Genomic DNA, 22853 nt, shown 5'->3' with positions numbered 1-22853 from the left:
TTCTTCTTCTTCTCTCGGTTTTTTGGAGGATTGCAAACAACTTTAAGGTGCATACCGCCACCTCCGGAGTCGGCTTGACTCGGTTTGCATTTATAAAGAATGCACACATGTGTTTAATCGTTAATGTCAGAAAACTCAGTAAATACATTTTTTCCTGCTCAAGATTAGATTCAACTTTATTGTTATTGCACATATTACAGGTACTGAGACAACAAAATGCAGTTTAGCTTCCAACCAGGAGTGCAACAAGCAGTAAAGTGAAAAGTAATGTACACAATCTACAGAATGAAATATAGAATGAATTGAATGATGAACAAACAGTGAGGGGTATGAATACACTAGATACACACAGCAGCCTGTGAGCAGGATGAACAGTGTGTATGAATATGTTAAGATATATAAAGTATGAAAACGGTAAGCAATGCAAGTATAGTATAAAATATATGGATATTAATTTCATGATGATAAACATTGTGGAACAATGATGAAAAATGTGAATGGAAGGGGCGACGTAAAACTGACACAAAACAACAACAAACTTTTGCTGAGCCAATTGGAGAGCTTCATCAGCAGCACGGGGTAAAAACCACCAATGAGCGCTCAGCTCGAGATACCAGCGAGTCGTTTCCCATCAAGCATTTCCCTTCCGCAGCCCGTGGAGAGGAACTGCGCCGCCTCGCCGCGCCTCGCTCTCAAGGCTGCGGGCGTCTTTGTCCCGCGAGATTTCAACGTCTCATGTGAGCGAGCCTCCAGAGCAAGTCGGACAAAATGACTAACTGAGGTTACCTACTGTAACCCCAGCTTCTATGAGTAAATGGCGCAGCCCTCTAAGGCTATCGCTATTGGGTAATCCCCCTGCGCCCCCGCGCAGCACTGAAACACTTGTAGTCCACGCCCACCCGCAAGGTGGGCCCCACCCTCGGGCCTCCTTCCGGTATAAATAGGAAGGTGGCCCGGCAATCTGCTCCCATACAACATAACTTTTCTTCAGCTATTCGTAGAGCCAGTGGGGCCCCGCACTTAGAGGGCTGCGCCATTTACTCATAGAAGCTGGGGTTACAGTAGGTAACCTCAGTTCTATTTCGTATATGGCTTCGCCCTCTAAGGCTATCGGTATTGGGTTAAGGGCGAAGCATGATATAGTCTGCGCCCCACTGGGTCCGCCCGGCACTAGAAGCACAGACATACCTGCTCAATAACACCCCCCTGCCTGATGTGCCATGCGTAATGGCTCATCACCGTACCTGGAACATAGCAAAACATGCCTATCTTCCCGACGGGGTGAAGGCTGGGAACAATACATACCGGCCGCTGTGAGAAAGTAGAGACGAAAGTCTCGTCCTGCGATCGTAGTGGGGGAACAGCAGCTCTCTGCGTGCAGACAGGCAGGAGAGCGCACAGCTGGATCCCTGACGTCACTCACTCTGACCAGGCACTCCGTACAAAGTGTGTTAGAGGAAAAAGGAACATCCCTCCTATAAGAGGGGAAATGGGCCGCTCTCCGCGTGCCAAAAGGCAGGAGAGAGGCGCACAGCTGGCTCCCTGACGTCACTCACCCCGACAGGACACCCAGTACAGGGTGTGTCAGAGAGGAATGGGAGACATCCCTCAAATAAAAATGAATAAATGAACAGGGGGAAGACCAAGATGCAGCCGTGCAAATATCTTCCACTGACATTCCTCCGTGTAAAGCCGTGGAGGAGGAAATTCCTCTGGTGGAGTGCGCCTTGATGTTCTCCGGGGGCTCCACCCCAGAGGAGACATATGCCTGTGACACAGCCTCACACAGCCAGTGTGACAGCCGTTGTGCAGACAGAGGTTGCCCGATTGAGCTCTCTCTATAGTGCACGAACAGGCGCTGAGAACGGCGCCAGGCCGCCGTGCGCGCCACATAGCAGGACAGCGCGCGCACCGGACAGAGGAGATTTAGAAAAATAGCGGGGGTAAAAACCGCGCAAGACACTGTTCCTGGGATGACAGGAGTGTTTCTTGTATCCCATGGAACTGCTGGGAGGAGAGGCTTCTCTGTGAAGTGCCGTAATGGTCTTCATGGTGACGAGCCACGCCATCGCCGCCGCTGCCCGTGAGGCAAAAGGGCTGCGAGGGAGTTTCCACACGCTGCCTTTCACTCCGTCTCTCCTCATGAGGCGCGTACACGCCCAGGGGATGAGAGGTGTGTGCATGCTGTCCACACGAGGCGTTATAACGGTGCTCGTGGTTATTAGGACCGTGTGTAGGAGGCATATCTGGGACAGAAGAATGCCGCGAGTTCTGCAGTTTATAAACCAATAGGTTAAAACAGCAGGCTTCTGCAGCGAATGAACCACCTCTGGAGTGTCCGCCTGTTGGAAGAGACTCAGGGGGATCATCACGTGACCAGCTGACGCCAACGCCGAGCACTGCGTCACGGAGAGGGCTGTGTGGGTTGTGACACGCCGGAGGAGAGCTGTCAGTTCTTCCCCTCGCTGCCGCGAGAGTCGCGCTCTCATGCTGGCTGAGTTTAACTCCACTCCCAGATAAACGATTGTCTGAGAGGGAAGAGGACAGCTCTTCTTCCAATTTATTATGAAACCCAGGCTTTGACAGATGCGATACGAGATGTACCGTCTGTAAAGCGACTTCCTCCCTGGGGCGAGCCAGCAAATAGCAGGTCGTCCAGAGGAAAACCAAACTCTCATCCCTCCTCTGTGTAGTGGCTCCAGCCTTCTCTACACAAATGCGAGGAACCAGGAAATATCCGAACGGCAGACGATTGTCTGGTCTGATATTCCCTGAATGGAAAACGCAGGAATTTCCTGTGTTTCGGGATGATGGGTACGTGGAAGTATGCATCCTTCAGGTGGAAGTGAACCAGTCGTCCTGGTGAAAACATTCCAGCACCTGTTTGATCGTCAGCATGTGGAATACTGACAGATCCAGGATGTCTCATTCCCCCAGTCTTTTTCGGGATTAGAAAAATAACCCTCCCTTTGAGGAACCCTGGAAATATCCTCTTTCAACAGGAGTTCCAGCAGCTCGGATTGGAGCGCAAGACATAGCTTCTGGGAGGACAGGAGTGTTTCCTATCCCATTGAACTGTGGGGGTGGGGGAGAGGCGAACTGCAGGACGTATCCTCTGCTGATCAGCCTGCTCATCCATCTGTCCATCAGACACACGCGCTGCCACTCTGAGAAACACTCTAAGAGCGGGCGCACATGCTCGAGATGTTCTGTGGTCGTCATGGCAACGAGCCACGCCAGGGAGTCTCCACACGCTGCGTTTCACTCCGGCTCACATCATGAGGCGTGTACACGCTCAGGGGATGAATGGAGGTGTGTGCAGTGCTGTCCACACGAGGCGTTATAACAGCGCTCATGGGTTTATTATGACCGTGTGTAGGAGGCGTATCTCGGACAGAGGAATGCCGCGAGCTCTGCAGGTTATTAACCGAGGTTAAAACCGGCAGGCTTCTGCAGCGAGCCCTGCTGTCTACTTAATCAACAGATTAGTGGCAGCCGGCTTAATTAGTGAGCTCTGCAGGTTATTAACCGATAGGTTAAAACCAGCAGGCTTCTTGCAGCGAGCCCTGGCGCCGTGGCGCTGCGGGCGCTACCGCTGGGGGCACTCAGCCTGGAATAGGCTACTGCTCATTCCCCCGTTCTGGCTTCTCTGTGATGCCATTGCCCTCGCCGCCACTGTGAGGCGAAAGGGCTGCGAGGAAGCCTCCACACGCTGCGTTTCACTCCGACTCTCATCATGAGGCGCGTACACGCTCAGGGGATGGATGGAGGTGTGTGCAGTGCTGCCCACATGAGGCGTTATAACGGCGCTCATGGGTTTATTAAGGCCGTGTGTACGAGGCGTATTTCGGACAGAGGAATGCCGCAAGCTCTGCAGGTTATTAACCGAGGTTAAAACGGGCAGGCTTCTGCAGCGAGCCCTGCTGGTAATCAACAGATTAGTGGCAGCCGACTTAATTAGCGAGCTCTGCAGTTAATTAACCGATAGGTTAAAACCAGCAGGCTTCTGTAGCGAGCCCTGGCCCCGTGGCGCTGCGGGCGCTTCCGCTTATCAGCCTGGAATACTGCTCATTCCCCCGTTCTGGCTTCTCTGTGATGTGCTGTAATGGTCGTCATGGTGACGAGCCACGCCATTGCCCTCGCCGCCGCTGCCCGTGAGGCGAAAGGGCTGCGAGGAAACCTCCACACGCTGCGTTTCACTCCGGCTGTCATCATGAGGCGTGTACACGCTCAGGGGATGAGTGGAGGTGTGTGCAGTGCTGTCCCCATGATGCGTTATACCGGCGCTCATGGGTTATTATGACCGTATGTAGGAGGCGTATCTCGGACAGGGGAATGCCGCGAGCTCTGCAGGTTTATTAACCGATAGGTTAAAACCAGCAGGCTTCTGGGAGCCCTGCTGTCTACTTAATCAACAGGTTAGTGGCAGCTGGCTTAATTACCGGCTCCGCTTCCTCGGAGGCTCTCGCGGAGCAGACCAGGAGCGGGGGAGCTTCACTCCCCTTTGACTCGCCGCCGGGAGACCCTGTCTCTCTGGGGTGGCGGGGGAGCGGAGACGTGGGACGGAGCCCCTGCCGCCGCCGGGGCGGTTGCTGTGGGTGTCTCTCCGCTTGCGGCCTCCTGTTCGGCCGCCAAGCTGGCACCCTGCTCCGACTCTGTCTCCCCCGTCCGGGGGAGAGGAGGGAGGGGAGAACCGAACGGTGAACCGTGGAGGGAGGCGGGGCAGGAGTTGCTTCGGACTCCTGCCCGGCACTCTGCCCCAGGGACACGAGGCCCCGTCCGCGGGCTCGTAAGCCTGGACGGGCCAATCGTCCTCCTCGGCCACCGCAGCAAGAGTGCGCTCTCCGCTTCCTGTCGCCCGAGGGGAGACGAGCGCAGTGCATGCTACCTGCTGGTTTAGAGCCGCGTACGTGTGCTCTGACCCCCGGCTGGATTCGCATACTGCTTTTATCTCTGCAGGTCATAACTCATTATGAACCCAGAGCCACATGAGGGACAACCACGGACGCAGTTGTTGCTCATGATGATTCTCAATTGCTGTGCTTCAGTAACTGTGCTGGTTTGCTGAAAAAAAGAGGGAGCAGATTGCCGGACCACCTTCCTATTTATACCGGAAGGAGGCCCGAGGGTGGGGCCCACCTTGCGGGTGGGCGTGGACTACAAGTGTTTCAGTACTGCGCGGGGGCGCAGGGGGATTACCCAATAGCGATAGCCTTAGAGGGCGAAGCCATATACGAAATAGAACCATCATGCAACGCACTAGCAAGACGTTGATCGCAACTGCGCAGGTCTCGCTTGTCTCAAACAAGCCTACTTTCTCCACTAAACGGCCCCCCTCCGTGATTTCCCTGTTTAGCGATACACAGTGTTGGAGATTTGGAGGATGTTTAAAACCAACCTCGTCTCCGCGTGTCGTTTGATAAGCTGGGTAAATTCGTAAAAAGGAAGGGATTAAGAAACACCAGAATGCAAGTGAAACAATAATCTTGTTTTAATGATACAAGGTAACAATACAAATACAAAGGAATCACGAAGCACTCTGCAGAGTACTCCGGGCTCAGGTTCTACCACGTGTGAGACAGGTCTCAGGAACGGCCGGTCAAAAACAAGAGCGCGAACCAAAGGAAAACACAGGCTTTCATACTAAAACACAGGAGGAGGTGTGTGCGTGCTTTCCCCCAGAGGTCATCTTATTGGGAGAGACCAACACATGGCCTGTCGCACCCAATCAGTGCGACACAGCAGAAGAAACCCGGAAACAAAAAGTCTCTTTCAGTTTGACGAAGACCAGACACCTTTTGGTGTCTGGTACGAACCTGCTCTAAACAACAAGTTTCCTTATCTTATTTCACATCTTGCAGCAAGCACACACACATCCCCTTTATGGCCCTTTGTCCCTGAGTCCATCTTCCCGCCTCAGGTTACCACACACAAGTTAAAAGTATGTTTTAAGATATAGTTGTTATAGTTGGCTAAATATACGTAATACATGTAAATCACTTTCATATCAATAATAACGAAGAACACATTCCCTATGCTCTTAAGCAGTATTAGAGATGCTTTTCAAATAGTCAAACTTCACACAGGCCTAATATAGAGAACACACTCATTTGTCCTACCGCCTTTTCCATTTGTTTGAGCTATCGTTCACATCTTTACTTCAAATAAAAGGTTTCACATTGTATATTTCCAGCTTCCTTTACACATACTGTTATTATTAATACAAAGTAATTAACCACACACATCTATTGAAAACAAGTAGATTTCCCTGATAATTGACATGCTGAAAATGCTCTCTCGTCCCTATCACAAAAGCTGCTTCCATTTCATATAGAGTAATAAAACATGTTTAAGCTAATTTCTCCACAATGTTTGTAGCCATTTAGTACCCACACATGAAAGAATAAGAACAGAGGTATAGTTGAACAGTAATCATGTAGCACATATATTTACTGCAATGAAAACACACATATTTGCCCCAAGCATGTGTAACGCACACTCTTCTTTTATGAGGGAAACATTCCAGAGTCTTGGAGCTATCCCCAAATTAGGATGTCCCCTGCTTGCATCCCTCTCTAAACACAAAGACTTCACCTCAATATATTGGGGAGGGAAAATATACTTTGTCCCTTCAAATTTAACACACATGAATATATATAAGGTGACATTAAAATGAATATACCAGATTTAACTTTCCTGCCATAACACGTTACTTTAATACTTCAAATAATTCAAATAATCCTTCAATTCCCCCTTTTTGGTCTCGCCTCACGAGACCAACACACATAAGACGTTTGAAACAAAACTACTGTCATTCTTTGATACTGTGTCTGTCCCCCTTCATTAAACCTTTGGGAACAGAAAACAACCTCCAATGACAGTGAAGAAACTATCAGAGTGAGAGCCTGAGTGCCAGAAAGCAGCATCCTTGCGTGTTGTTGAATCATCAGGCCCCCCCCCCCCCCCCTCAGCGGAATACGCCAACAAGGGCAGCTGATAGGGAGGGGGAGATGCGGCCTTTCCTTCAAAGGTGGAACTGATGAATCTGATCAGAGAGAAGTAGACTCCTCTGCTGCCTCGAGAAGTCCCCCAGCCCGCTGACGCCTCCTTCCAAGTCGTCTGCTGTAGGGATGTCCGCGAGGTCCTTTTCCTCCAGTCCGCTGATGCCTGCTTCCAAGTCGTCTGCTGTAGGGATGTCCGCGTTGACGATAGCCAGGTCCATCCTGATGTCCTCCAAGGTCCTAGCCGGAGTGTTCCTCGCCGCACACTGGCTCCAGTAGTACCAGATGTCCCTCTTTGCTCCTCGGCGGACGGCATGAGATGTCCTCTGGGTCACTCTGTAGAGGCCGGAGAACCTGGGGTTGAGTCACGTAGGCCTGACGAACTCCGCTGTGTCGGCCTCCTGCTCCTCGGGTCCCCCTTTTGGCGTCAGCAACCTGTGTGGAGAAATCTGATACCCACCCCTCAAGTCTACGCTCAGTGCTTCTGGGCCCTCAGGTGTTTGACCCACCACTGGTAGGCCACTTCAGAATTCTAATACTTGGCCTGTGTCAACAAAATAAACCCCAACATCTTCAGGTGAACTAAATAACATATCTCAATAGCTCTGAATTCCTGACAAGCATCTGTGTTATTATAAATGAAATCCTTGAGATCCCATTTAAAATCTAAATATAATATGAACTGCTAATGTCTCTGGTAATGGAACACACTAATGTTATGGATTAAAAACAACTAAAATCATGATACTGACAAAGTGAATAATTTCCAGGCGAGACTGCTTCTACCTGTCACTGCTTGGATATTATCAAGCTGAAAAATGAATACAGAAATTCAACATACTGTCATCAAATGTCTTTCTATTATGACTTTAAATTAAATGTACATCCCCATAATGATCTAAACAGTCTATGGCTTTTACTTCTTTACCAGGCTAGTTACAAGATGTTGTCTAAATTAAATTCTATCTCATTACATTACTATGTTTTAACTTAGCTGTAATATGTTCTTTCTACATTTCAAACCTCAGTTACTTTAATACCTGTTGAAATATTACAAAATTGTTTTCATTATCACAGTTCATCTTCTCATTCTCATTCTGGAATTACCTCTCTCAGTAGCCCCTTGGCCACTGATTCTGCATCTGTGTTACCTGTTATAACTCAATCAATATTAGAAACATGTCAACATTAATCAAACATTATCTTATCCCCAGATATGGAGCAGGTTAAATCTAAAACTGTCAATCAATGGTCAGATTGAACATCTGAGTTGGGGCGGCAGGTTTCTTCCAGTCCCTAAATGAAAATATCCCACAACAGACAAACACAGCCAAACTCAACCTGAACACACACAAAGTCACAGCCGAAATAAAAACAATAAGTGTGGCTTGATATTGAGTTAGAAAAAGGTTTATAGGTTGATAAACGCGGTGAGAATGGGTCTGCAGAGAGAATTTCGCGCGATCCCAACTGTCTGTTATCAGCCTGCAGCACGGAGCAGAAAACAGCACTGCACTGATTGCACTGATTGTGTGTGTGGATTGGTCAATTTGGACCAATCAGCGGGGGCTTAACGTAATGGCTCCGCGGACGTAACGTAACGGCTCCACGGATTGGCCCATTTAGTTCCGGAAGAATCAAATGGATGATGACGTCATGATGACGTTTCACCAACGAGGCGTTTTGGGGAAGTATTAGGCTTGTTTGAGACAAGCGAGACCTGCGCAGACCTGCGCAATTTCGATCAACGTCTTGCTCGTGCGTTGCATGATGGTTAGTCATTTTGTCCGACTTGCTCTGGAGGCTCGCTCACATGAGACGTTGAAATCTCGCGGGACAAAGACGCCCGCAGCCTTGAGAGCGAGGCCCGTCGAGGCGCCGCAGTTCCTCTCCACGGGCTGCGGAGGCGAAATGCTTGATGGGAAACAACTCGCTGGTATCTCGAGCTGAGCGCTCATTGGTGGTTTTTACCCCGTGCTGCTGATGAAGCTCTCAATTGGCTCGGCAAAAGTTTGTTGTTGTTTTGTGTCAGTTATACGTCGCCACTTCCATTCACATTTTTCATCATTGTTCCACAATGTTTATCATCATGAAATTAATATCTTATAAATATGTTATACTATACTTGCACTGCTTACCGTTTTCATACTTTATATATCTTAGCATATTCATACACACTGTTCATACTGCTCACAGGCTGCTGTGTATATCTAGTGTATTCATACCCCTCACTGTTTATTCATCTTTCAATTCATTCTATATTTTATCCTGTAGATTGTGTACATTACTTTTCACTTTACTGCTTGTTGCACTCCTGGTTGGAAGCTAAACTGCATTTCGTTGTCTCAGTACCTGTAATATGTGCAATAACAATAAAGTTGAATCTAATCTTGAGCAGGAACAAATATATTTACTTTGTACATATCTGACATTAACGATTAAACACATGTGTGCATTCTTTATCAATGCAAACCGAGTCAAGCCGACTCCGGAGGTGGCGGTATGCACCTTAAAGTGGTTTGCAATCCGCCAAAAAACGAGAGAAGAAGAAGAAGGCGAAGAAGTAGTAGAAGAAGAAGAAGCCGACTCGGAGCTGTCCGACTTCAGGCGAGCTTTTTGAGACCTCCCCCGGCTGCGATCGGCTATTCTCGTCTACTTTCGAGGCGAGCCGCAACGCGTCTCAAACAAGCCTATTTTCTGTTTTAGAGTTTTACTCGCAGGGTGTACTTTGAGGGTTTTGACTCTGCACACCGTTTACATGCAGAAAAACCTTCATAACACACAAGGGGACGGGTAATAACCCGAAAAGCATGACATGTCACCTTTAACTATGTTGAAGCACTTATTTTAACCGATATTATACATATTTATTATACTCTTATAAGATGTATGTAGATAGAATAAGAAATGTGCAGAATATGACAGTTTAATGGTGGAGGTACACACATATTGATAGATCTCTTGTTGAGGAACCTATGACCCAAGTTTGTCATCATTGCATAACTACAGTTAGTTGTGTATGATATTTCAATAAACATTTGAAAATCTTGAAATCTTGAAAGGGATGTGCAAAATAGCCATTATACACAGTTGTTGAACTTTCCTGTCGGCTCCCAGACCGTGGTCGAGGAAACAGGGGCGGATGACTCTCTGATCGTCTCCCAGGGCAGAAGCAACACGCTTCGGATTCAATAACCCACTTTATGAAATCACTGGAGAGAGGCGAGCTCGTCTTGGGAGGTCGTTGTATTTATCTAGTTCTTCCGTTTCACAAGATACATCACAGACCTATGCTTTTTCCTGCTGCCTCGTTTCATTTCCAGAAAACATATATACCGCTCGCTCACTCTCGTTCTACCATACCCACATCACATGCACGCGCCACACCCCCAGCGATCTCACTCTGATTAACCCTAATGTCATAACCGTCAAAACACAGTTTTTGATGAACAATTAGAGAATAACGAGTAATGAATATGCTTTATAGGGATCTGCAGATAAATGTTTAGTATTCTCAAGCAACAACTATCAAATATCTCTCCTGATTGTTGGCACTTGACAATCAGCTTCCCTGAATTTTACTCAGGTGTAACTAAAGTCTGATTTAAGGGTTGTTTATATTTCACATCATTAATCCAAATCTGTAAAGTAACTCAAATAAATGTAGTGGAGTAAAAATACCAGGTTAACCTTAAAGAAAGCCCTCAGGACTATAAAAGACCCCCATCGTCCCAGCAACAAACTGTTCTGTCTGCTGCCGTCTGGCAGGCGGTACCGCAGCATCCGGACTAAAACCACCAAACTCAGGGATAGCTTCATCCCACAGGCCAGAAGACTATTAAAACACCTGCACTTTTAAACAACGTCCATAACATTAATCTGGCTTCTACTTAGAAATGATTTGTCTAATATATCATATTCCAATCACTTGTATATAGACTCTTATGGCACTATTTAACTTTTTACTATTTTACTATTTTTCTTTTTGAATTTACTTGCACTATCTTTTCTGTGCATCTGTTTTACTGTGTTGCACTGTTGGAGGAGCCTGTGACCTAACATCCAATCACAGAGCTTGAGAACTAATCACGGGGTTTGTCAAACAGATCACATGGTGTAGTCCTAAACGATAGCTGGGGATTCTGGGTAGTGTAGTGTCTTCTGCCATTTACTCCGAAAACATATTTGTTTCTCCGAATCAAAGGGGAAAAATACAAAAGCATTGCACACAATTTAAACCAATCAATGTTTTGTAATTAACAAGGATAATCTGGTGTTTTTTAGTCGATGAGTAGTGCAGATATTACTGTCAAATCAATCGACAGTAAGGGGAATTCTTACTTCCGGGTGTACAATTCTCCGTTATCCAATGGGAATGGACGCTCACATTGCCTTTAATGGCAGCCGACTTAAAGAGCAACTTCCAGGTTAAAGACACCTGTGAATAAATGTGGAGGAAAATGATGAATACACTAGATTTTCCCAAAAATATACAGAAATATACACTACAGTGACATCTGGCGTCGTTTTTGTAAGAAATGTTCACTTCCGCATAAAAAAGCCTCGGCACGTGACCTCCCGCGTGTGACGTAACATCGGGGAAACAAGGGGGAGAGCGGCCGGTGTAACGTATTAATAAACATGGATCCCAATGCTAGTTTCGACACAGAAGACACAGAAGAAGTTGAACATGAATATTCGAATGCATATGACGGACCACAACCTTATAATTATGAGCCTGCTAGGCGTCCAAGGGACTAGGAGCAGCCAAGGATTAGAAGAAATAACGGCCATCGGAGAGAAATTGAGCTGTGGTGTGAAGAGAACCAGTGGAGAACTGGGCAGCTATCTTGGTGAGTGACTGGCGTTAGCTACAGAATGTTAGCTAACGTCACATCACAACATTGTGAAGTTAGCTATCATATATCAGGCTATAACTAAAGTAGCATTTTTATTGCCGGTAAGAAGGAGTCGGAGGCGGAGTATTTAAGATGGATTTCCACTCTTTATTTTCCATCAAGCAATAGTAGTATCAGACATGTACTCAGTGAGGAGAGTCAAGTTAGAGTGCGTTGCTAACTCTAGCTTGGCAACCTATAGCCTATCTCCTGTGTTACACTAAACAAGGTCCATGTAGGAACTGTGACCCAAAAGTGAATTATGGTTAACTAGAGTCACCACACATTGATAAACGTTACTGGCAGGACTGTTGATACTGATCCATAACAGAAACAAATGCGCAAGTATCAGCCGTATCTCGCGTTACCTAATGCAACTCCACACTACGTCTTACGGTGCTGTGTACCGGAGGGGAGACGCGAGATACGGCTGATACTTGACGATCTGGCGGAGAAAGGTTGTGGAGCCTCCGTTGATATGCCGTTGTAAATGGCTTGATGGAAAGCAGGTGTGTAGTCGGGGAGGGTGCACAGCTGATTGCAGCAGGTGAGTGGAGGTTGAGCCGGGAGCCAGGAGTGATAGCCACCACGCACACACAAACAACACAGACAGGGGGAAACAAACAAACACAAAGGAGACGGCTGGAGCAGTACAGCCACCACAGCGTTACCTAATGCAACTCCACACTACGTCTTACGGTGCCGTGTACCGGAGGGGAGAGAGAGAGAGAACAGCGAAGGGGGGGGGGGGGAGAGAGAATTGTAATACGGTTTCCTGATAAAGCTGTGCAGAGTATGTGCTGCAGGGAGGTGGATGCACAACGCACCCAGGAACGAACGCTAGCTCCGGTCCTTTTCCCGTGAGGGAAACTGTGGACTCGATGTCCTGACAGGCTGGTATTTGTGCAACCTGCACAAACACAATACTGCACCATGATTACAAATGGTGAAATACAATGTAAAACTACCGAAAAATACCAGCTCACTAAAACACAACTGCTCAACTCAACGCAACTACTAACTATACCCGCGGTCAGAGAGCGGAGATGTTTACCCTTTGTGATGTAATATGACCCGTTTGACGTATGACCTTAAAAAAAAGCAGTTTTTAAGACCAGAGCTCAAAATTGCTCCTTTCCCTCTGAATTCCTGTCCTTATGTCTCGTAAAACATATCAAATCCTACATTAACTTTTTTAATTGTAATTTTCAAGCAAGTTTAAGCATAAATGTAGAAAAAAAACAACCTGCAAGATGCTCTTTAAACGAATGCCGTGCTTCCATGAGCGTCAAATCCCGCTGCAGATGGGAATACATTGCAATCAGTTGAAAGCTAATAATCTAGCAGGAAGGGCCCTCAGATTGTGAGATACCCCTACCCGAGGTAGAACAAATGACAACAATGATTTTTCTTATCTTTAGGGTCTCCCATTAATGAAATTGATTGTTGTCAAATTTTCTTTTGGGGGAAAAATGTTTTTTTGGTTGTTCTCTAGAACTACCCCAATCCCTGAAAAAGAGCCCAATTAGACCAGGCCGAATATGGCAAAGGTGACAAAAAAGCTCATAACTTGAGAATGGCTTCACTTTTCCTCTTCAGATTTGCTGAGGTATGAACCAGGTGGCTGTCCTATCACTAAATAGCCAGACAATTATTTAACTAAAGAAATACTGAATTATAGTCCTGTAAACTTAGCTTTAGTTTAGACAGAAATTGTACTTTTTGGTGATTGGAACAAAGGGCTCAATCGCTTTTCTCTCATTTATCAGAAAAACAGAAATCCCTAAAAAAATATACCATTACTGAATTGTCTAAGGTGCTATTGAACACTAACCAGTAGTTGTATGGAAATATCTGGTACAGTTCTATTGCAAATGAGATTTTTTTAGACATAGGCCTACCTCTTCTCTGATACAGTCACATTCCGAATGGGGGATAAGTGGCACAATAGCCTATAAGTTAAGAATGCTCACTCTAATGGTCATTATATTTGGAGAGGGAAATACCAGGTGTCTGAACTACATCACCAAATAGTCAGAATAAGAGTAACCCAATACAATAAAGTGTATTAGTTCTATATTGCAAGCCTCTAAAACATAAATGTAAAAAGTACAGGTTTTTATTGAAACTGGAACCTTAATTCAAAGTACAGTATACAAATCATCAAATAATTCAGTGAGAGGTCAAGTATATAGATACTAGAATATAATGTTAAATGTCAGGTTCCTCAGAAATGTTAGGGGACACATTTTGACATTCTGCACAGCAGGTGCAGAACTCTGTCCAGGGAAGGCCAACAGAGAGGCACTGGCACTTTCCACTCTCTCCACACTTTGCATCTTTGTAATACAAGCAGGGGCGGACTGGCCATTGGGAATACCGGGAGTTTCCCCGGTGGGCCGGTGCTGTGTGTTGGTCTGAGGGCCAAAAAAAAAAAGTTTTAAAAAAAAGTTGGCAGGGAAACGGGGTTCAGGGGGAGTGGCTGTACCCGTAGGATAGAAAAAGGGGAAGTGACGTCTGACTCAGAGGTCGTGCGGCTGTGGAGAAGAACTTGTTTCCCACATTCTGTTCCTGAGTTTAGGCTAGTTAGTTAGCAGGTTTATTATTTTGGGTGCAGTCACTTTTGCCTCCACTTGCTGTTCAAATAAATGTTGAAAGAAAAAGTAAATCTGTTTACAGTTCTGTTTTATATGGGTGTTGAAGAAGAAGAAGAATATGGAGGTATGAAACCCTCTTTAATGGTCACACATGCAGAGCACACAGCACACACAGTTAAATGTGTTCTCTGCTTTTAACCCATCCTAGTACCAGGAGTCTAGTACTAGGAGCAGTGGGCAGCTATTGTACAGCGCCCGGGGAGCAATGGGAGTGAGAGGGGAAGGGGGATGTCCGGTGCCTTGCTCAAGGACAGTACGGCAGGGCCGGAGTTGAACTGGGACCTCTCCAAGTGGAAGTCCACACTCCAAATGTAGGTCTGGTCGGCGACTTGAACCGGCGACCCTACGGCTCACAGTCCAATCCCCTACTGACTGCCATAGATTTAGTCCCTAATTTTGCTCTCAAAGTGCACCAGATTGATGCATTTAACTTCAACATTTAAAAAAAAATCTTACCAGGGGAGCTTGCCCCCGGACCCCCCGAGAGGAGGTGAGGTCCACCACCTGCCCACACCCCCTGTTAAATTGTCTCACCCACATTGAGGATGCTTCCTACGCCCATTTTTTAGTCCATGTGTCAAGTCAGGCAAATTGGGTCACAATGTTATTGCATCAATGATCTGTTAACATTAAAATCACTAAATATATGCTGTAACTATTTTGCTCTAGGCAACTCAAGGGCTCAGGTAATGTGATTACTATATGAATAATTGTCCAAAATAACATTAAATGCATAGGGTTTTTTGTTAAATAACATACTTTCGTCACCGGCCGGCCGATACATGCCGCGCATTAAGTGGGCCTGTCTGTCAATTAATCCCCGGGCCACTTTTTTCCCCCAGTCCGCCCCTGAATACAATTGACTAATGTCTCTCACTTCTGTAGGTGCTGGGGGTTTTGTAAATAGGAGTGAGTGGTTGAATGGCCCCATCTCTGACAATCCACCCCTTGCCAACAGGACTCCATAACGAGGGTTTGGGTTCGGCCTGAGACACCATATCGCTGTCTGAAACATTGCTCTTTGTACATGTAGTTGAAATGCATCTTCTGTTGGCGGAGGAGGATGTTATGGCCGACAGTGTTGAATGCTGCAGTCAGATCCAGGAGGATGAGGAGAGATGGGGATCCAGTATCAGCCACCATCAGCAGGTTGTTTGTGACCCTGAACAGAGCTGTTTTAGTGCTGTGGGCGGAACGGAAACCGGACTGGAATTTCTCAAAGAGGCCGTTTAGTTGGAGATGGTCCTGAAGCTGGGCGGCAACTACAATGATGTCTACCAGCTTGTCATGCACTCACTGGCTGTGGCACAAGAAGTAGTTTGTACAGAATAGGAAAGACAACAGAATTCACCAAACTCAAGACCCATCTCAGCGAGCTCAAAGATCTGGCCCATTTTGGACTCTCTGCCAGCTTGGAAGAGTCTTTGCCAGTCGCAAGAGAATTTGCGCTTCTGCTGTATGGAAAAAAGGAAATTGGACTGATGTGCACAAACTTGGATGAACTGAGGTTCATTATTGCATCAACAACAGATGCAGCCTCGGAAAATCTGCCGCCAACAGAGGATGCATTTCAACAACATGTACAAAGAGCAATGTTTCAGACAGCGATATGGTGTCACAGCCCCAACCCAATGAACACACATACTATGTGTAATGGAGTCCTATTGGCAGGGGGTGGATTGTCAGAGCTGGGGCCACTTGTATTGCAAAGATGCAAAGTGTGGAGAGAGTGGAAAGTGCCAGTGCCTCTCTGTTGGCCTTCCCTGTACGGGGTTCTGCACCTGCCGTGCAGAATGTCAAAATGTGTCCCCTCACGTTTCTGAGGAACCTGACATTTAACATTATATTCTAGTATCTATATACTTGACCTCTCACAGAATTATTTGATGAATTGTATACTGTACTTTGAATTAAGGTTCAAGTTTCAATAAAACCTGTACTATTTACACCTATGTTTTAGAGGCTTGCAATTTAGAACTAATACACTTTATTGTATTGGGTTGCTCTTATTCTGACTATTTGGTGATGTAGTTCAGCCACCTAGTATTTCCCTCTCCAAATAGAATGACCATCAGTGAGCATTCTTAACTTATAGGCTATTGTGCCACTTATCCCCCATTCGGAATGTGACTGTATCAGAGAAGAGGTAGGCCTATGTCTAAAGAAATCTCATTTGCAATAGAACTGTACCAGATATGTTCATACAACTACTGGTTAGTGTTCAATAGCACCCTAAACAATTCAGTAATGGTATATGTTTTAGGGATTTCTGTTTTTCTGATAAATGAGAGAAAAGTGATGGAGTCCTATGTTCCTATCACCAAAAGTACAATTTCCGTCTAAACTAAAGCTAAGTTTACAGGACTATAATTCAGTATTTCTTTAGTTAAATAATTGTCTGACTATTTGGTGATGTAGGACAGCCACCTGGTCCATACCTCAGCAAATCTGAAGAGGAAAAGAGTGGTTATTCTCAAGTTATGGGCTTTTTTTTCACCTTTGCCATATTCGGCCTGGTCTAATTGGGCTCTTTTTCAGGGATTGGAGTAGTTCTAAAGAATAACCCAAAAAAACATTTTTTCCCCCAAAATAAAATTTGACAACAATCAATTTTCATTAATGGGAGACCCTAAAGATAAGAAAAATCATTGTTGTCATTTGTTCTACATCGGGTAGGGGTATCTCGAACACTAAAGCCTTTTTTGAGGACTTGCTGCTGGACTATAAGCTTGCGTCCCTTTATGAAGCTGAAGGAGCCTAGGAGCGTCACAACATGCCTCGGGGACCCTGACCAAGCGTCGCTCCTGGACGTTTATGGAGTGAGAGTGTGTTGACTATTAAGCTACCTCTAAAAATACACAGTTTCAGACAAGAAAGAAAGAAGCTTTTTGTAGCTGGATTAAACATGGCTAGGGCTATTTGTTATGTTTGGCCAATAGTGCAAGGAACACCCACTGTCTGACACCAAGAGTGCTATTACCATTTCCTCTTTTCATCAGCTGTTAAAGCCTGTGTTGTGTCTTCATCGGTCAAAGAGCGGATTCACAGAGAGACAGCTTGGCAACACAGACAGGCACAGGCAGAGCTAGAGGAAGGTAAACACAAAAATCAAGAGGCAGCTGAAAAGGGGAACCTGGACCAGCCAATAACATAGCCTATTATACCGTTTTTACAGGTTGGATATGGCCAGGTTGGATGTCGCAGAGACCTTTCATGGTATTTTGTTTCCGGGACACCTGCACACCCAGGATTCCTTACAACTTGCTCTCAAATTTCCATTTCAGGATACAGATATCGTCATTGTCTCCTATCCAAAGTCAGGTAAGAAGAGACAAATAACTGACCAGGATACATGACATCTGCAGTGTCTTTGAGCCTTTGAGCAACTAACCACAGGAGCATGTTGAGTAACTCATTGCAGTCATAATGTAGATAACCATTATGTAATACTATGAATGAAATCTAAATGACACATTCCTACACTTAATATGTTTTTGCAGTTTTAATTTAAAAAGTCTGATAAAAATGCTCCTCTCTTTCCTCTCAAAAGGCACCACATGGATGCAGGAAATTGTCACTTTCATATCCAGCAGAGGGGACCCACATGTGTCCCAAACTGTGCCAAACTGGGCTCGGGCTCCCTGGCTGGAGCAAATTTATTTCCCTGCTATACAGGAGACATCCAACAGCACACCTCGAGTCATCACCACACACCTGCCTCATCACCTGCTGGGCCCTGCACTACAGGGCTCCAAAGCAAAGGTTAAATATACATGTTTATTTAACTTTTTGGACCTTAAAGTATAGAGATAGTCGAATATTGGCCAGGCCAATATATATTTAATGCTGACATCAGTGTATATGTTGTGTCGAGGCAATAGCAATAGAATAAGGCCAAAGGTTGGAGGTGATTTGGAGACAGTGTTACTAGTTTCAAGAGGGCACTGAGATGTTGATATTTAGATCTTATTCAATATGGAATCTGACCCTGTGGCTCGTTTCATCTCAGGTCATCTATGTGAGCAGAAACCCTAAAGATGTGGTGGTGTCTTTTTTTCACTTCCACAAAATTGCCAACTTCTTCCCAGAGGCTGACTCATTCCCAGAGTTCTTAAATCAATTCCTGGAGGGGAAACGTGAGTTTTTCAGGAAAAAAATCTATATTTATTTCATTGGTCTGTACTGTTATGCTGACAAAAGCTCATCTTTTATTTGTTTCAGTGCACTATGGTTCCTGGTTCGACCACATCAAAGGCTGGACTGGTCAGATAGGAACTGTGAGCAATCTGCTTCACATCACGTATGAAGATATGTCGTTGGTAAATGTGATTTATTTTATCATCCCAAAAATATTAAATGTCTCCAAAAATTATTTTTTAAAATGTGATGTTTATTTTTTAAATATATTTAACAGGTACATTTTTTAAAGTGTACAGCTTTCTTACTTATCTTATTCCCCAATCATATGGGCTAGGAAAGAAGAAGTTAAGGGTGAAGTTAACGTGTGAACATGTCATTTAGAGGTTCCTTGTTTGTGTGTTTCAAATGATAGTATTGTCGTCTTCCTGCTGTCAGGACTTACATGGTGCCATACAGAAGGTGAGCTCTCACATAGAGATCCCCCTGCTGGAGGAGGAGATCAGCAGCTGTGTGAAACACTGCAGCTTCAGCAGCATGAAAGACAACAAGATGGCCAACTACACCCTGATCGATGAGGAGATAATAAACCATGGCAAGGGCTCCTTCATGAGAAACGGTGGGGCTCGGTTGTTATAAAAGTACTGAAGTACAAAAGTAATGTAAAAAATGTGTGTCACCATAATTAGAACCTGTTATCAATTAACAAATTAGTATCACACCTAAAGAGTCCCAAGAAGAATCCAATGGGTCAAAATATAATTAAAGAGATAATAAATGGATTCTTTAATTTCTGCAGGCCTCCAAACAAGAATCCTTCAAACTAAAAGAAAATAGAGAAGAAATGTGAATTAGCATATTCCCAAGAGTGTCAAAATATTCTTTCAAGGATTTGTTCATCTGAAATTTTGAAAGTTATTCAACAGTTCTTTATTTTAAAATCATGATCAGTTGAGAATAACAAAACATGTTTTTGTATGCTTCAATAATACAGTATATATAAATTCACCTGTAGTTTTTAAGGTTTTTAAAATCCTGTACTTGGCCTTAAATTAAATCCCATATGTCTCTCTTCCCCTCAAAAATGCAGGTAAGATTGGAGACTGGAAAAACATGTTCACAAATGAGCTGAACCAATATTTCCAAAGCATCTTCGAGGCAAAGATGAAGGACTGCACTTTAGAGTTTCTGTGGGAGGAGCAACAGAAAGAAGAGACTCAGGCTAATGAACAAATCCCACGGAAGAACACAGCACTGTGAGAAAAGCTAGACAGTATGTTTTATCCTGTGATTCAGATCACAGGTGGATTGTTTTCTTCTTGGTTGAAATGTAAATGATAATAAAAGGACATAGCTGATATGCAATGTCTACCCTTCAATGCCTCTCAAGAGCACGATGTTACACTTGATGAATTCTATGTTTTGATTATTGTTAACTATGAATAAATATCGGTTAACTGAATCCCCTTACAGTATTTTCTTAGTGCAGTACAAGTGGCACTTATGGTTGCTAGTGTGCAGCACACAAAGCTATTATCAGTAACTAAAGCAGAACAACAATGAGCAGAGAGAGGAACCGGTCAAAGGTTATCCTAATAAAGCTCCCCATCTTTTCACTTCACACAACCAACAGTTCCTCCTCCAGTTTCAAAGCACTGGAGAACTTTGATCCAATTCAATCAAGTATGTGTGTGTGTACGTTTAAATCAATATTCAAAACACTTGATTTGTACCCAGGGGGCAATTTGTAAAGGAAGGCAGAGTAGTACATTAAGTTCACACAATATAAGAAGGATAAAGGATAAACATTTTAAATTGATATTAAATCATAATAAGAGCGTACATACGGTCAAGTGTATGATAACACTGTGTTCTGTGAATGCGAGGATGAGCTCTGATAACTTGTAGAAAGGCATCAATCTGCTAAAGGTTGACATAAGCATAAATGTATGGAGGTACAATTTATTATTATAACTTATTGTAGATGTTAAAAGGTTATTTACAGATGAAACTCCAAACGAACTAAACAATAATTGTGTGTGGGGTCAGCTGGGTGTAAAGTAGAGACAGCACTGGATATGTAACATCCTGTCATCTTTGTTGATTTATTTATCTCATAGTACTGTCATTGCACTTCCTGTTTTATTTTGCACTCAGGAGCCGAGTCAGAATATATTTGCAATGTAGTTTATATTAAAACTGGATTTAAATTTACGCTGCAAAATTAAAGCAAATTATTTCCAGAGATTCCTGTTACAGTACATGATATTTCATCACACGTCGTTGAGGCTTTTATCCAAAGTGACTTTTAATAAGTGCAATCAACCACGGTGATACAAACTCAAAATCCTGAAAGTACATTAGCTTTAACAAGCCAAACCATTTAACGTGCTACTGTATTGGCTTTAAATAGGCCAAACCTTCCTATTTGTTTTTGAAATGTAATTTACTGATTATTTATTTGTTTTTTATTTTAGTTGGTTACGTCAAAACAGCTGTGTTTTCAGTCTACGATGCAAGATGTATTGAGTCACAACAATACTGAAATTCAAACCACTCCGGTTGAACAACATTATGTCAGATCAGAGAAAAAGACAAAAAAACATACTGGGTTTTGGAGCAATACATCCTGTTGTCTCCTCATGTAAGATGTTGTGTTGTAACAGGTACACTGTCATAATGGCATATGCAGAAGTTATAGTTTATAATTTATATTTATCAATTTATCAGGAAAAAAAGGAAATGGAAATGCGACTGTGACTGAGACAATATACAGTAATTTTAATGACATCTCAATTAAAACAATTTTTTTAAAACAATTTTTGCAGATTTTAAATGCTTGAGTGCTTTGAATATCAAAACTTGGATGAATAAAACCAAAACCATCTGTATGATCAGTCAATGAAGATAAATGATGTTCTTGTTCAATTCTAGTTTTTGTATGCCTGATTGCAAAGAAAACCAAGCACTGCAGCTTGATACTCGAGTAATCACACGTTCACAAAGGAAAATCAAGCTTGACAGAATTTAACTAATGTGTCTGTCAACATCCTTGGGGCTTCTGGCAGCTTCTTTCATTGTTCCTGTGCCCGTAGATGGTGATAGACAAATGGTTCCTCCAAACATCTGCAATATATTTGGAAAGTGCCTGATCTTTTCCAATCAGCAATAAGCTTGTTAGAGTTGAACTGTGTGCTGCCTGGAAAGTGGACAGAATAAGGTGGCAGCAGCAGGGGGCCATCATTAAAGCTGGGGAGTGCAGCAGTTTGTCGTTTATCTCTCTCGGCCACCTGTACTTAGAAGATCCTGTTCTGATTAATATGGCTGAGAAAATGCAGGCATCCCAAACATTAAACCTACAGTGCACAACATGCGACTAATAGCCTACAATCTGGGTTAAACACATAATAACTGCATATGATTTCAAACAAATCTGTGGACAAAACGAGCCAAATAACAAGAAGGCAGTCTTGCAGTTGGTGGAGAGCAGATGCAGCTGGCTTTATAAACCATGAACAGCAACCTCCTTGTTCTTGAGAGGTTTCCGTTGGTCATGAGTGTACATCAGAGCAAGTTGGATACAAATCTAAACCCTTATCTTGACAATATGAGAGCCGAAAGACAGCTTCTTACAAGATGATGTAATCAAGGTGAAAATGCCACACACACACACACACACACACACACACACACACACACACACACACACACACACCCACACACACACACACACACACACACACACCCACACACCCACACACCCACACACACACACACACACACACACACACACACACACACACCCACACACCCACACACACACACACACACACACACACACACACACACACACACACACACACACACACACACACACACACACACACACACACACACACACACATACACACACAAACACACCAATGAAGATATCCCTCTAGCCAGCAGGTGGCCTTGTTTATCCAGCGTGTATCTCTCAGAGGCATTTAGGAAAGGCTCATTGCTCTTTTCAAGGTTTCTGGACAAAATGGTCTTAAAGTGCACTCTACCAGTTTCACGGGTAAAGGTCAGTGGTTATCATGAGAAGTACTACTAGAAGTATGTACTTTGGGTAATTTGGGCTTGGTGGCTACAGATTTTAATAGAAAGGTATAAAGTCA

The 22853-nt window shown here is 44.4% G+C and overlaps 1 protein-coding gene across 3 annotated transcripts; it reads left to right on the top strand.

The window, feature by feature from the left end:
* The first annotated feature begins 12345 nt into the window (after positions 1–12345).
* On the top strand, positions 12346–20053 carry sult5a1 (sulfotransferase family 5A, member 1). Of its 3 annotated transcripts, none has more exons than XM_079664086.1 (8): positions 12356–12446; positions 17556–17651; positions 17732–17877; positions 18107–18318; positions 18566–18692; positions 18778–18875; positions 19132–19312; positions 19784–20053. In XM_079664086.1, exons 3-8 carry the CDS (start codon positions 17739–17741, stop codon positions 19951–19953), a joined length of 927 nt encoding a protein of 308 aa, XP_079520212.1. In that variant the 5' UTR covers positions 12356–12446; positions 17556–17651; positions 17732–17738; the 3' UTR covers positions 19954–20053. The 3 variants fall into 3 exon arrangements, with proteins under 3 accessions (XP_079520214.1, XP_079520212.1, XP_079520213.1); XM_079664087.1 differs by having other exon boundaries at positions 12370–12446; positions 17592–17651; XM_079664088.1 differs by lacking the exon at positions 17556–17651 and having other exon boundaries at positions 12346–12446.
* Positions 20054–22853: the final 2800 nt, after the last annotated feature.

This window comes from Notothenia rossii, assembly GCF_949606895.1.
Source record: "Notothenia rossii genome assembly, chromosome: 2".
Lineage (NCBI taxonomy): Eukaryota > Metazoa > Chordata > Actinopteri > Perciformes > Nototheniidae > Notothenia > Notothenia rossii.
The sequence above is the reverse complement of the archived record's forward strand: the minus strand, read 5'-3'. Positions and strand labels throughout refer to the sequence as shown.

What these genes read in the sequence shown, in the direction of transcription:
- sult5a1 (XM_079664088.1), top strand. Translation starts at nt 17,739, where the DNA reads ATGGCCAGGTTGGATGTCGCAGAGACCTTTCATGGTATTTTGTTTCCG. An exon ending in TACAGGGCTCCAAAGCAAAG is followed by an intron (nt 18,319 to 18,565) that starts GTTAAATATACA and finishes GTTTCATCTCAG; the next exon opens with GTCATCTATGTGAGCAGAAA. An exon ending in CGTATGAAGATATGTCGTTG is followed by an intron (nt 18,876 to 19,131) that starts GTAAATGTGATT and finishes TCCTGCTGTCAG; the next exon opens with GACTTACATGGTGCCATACA.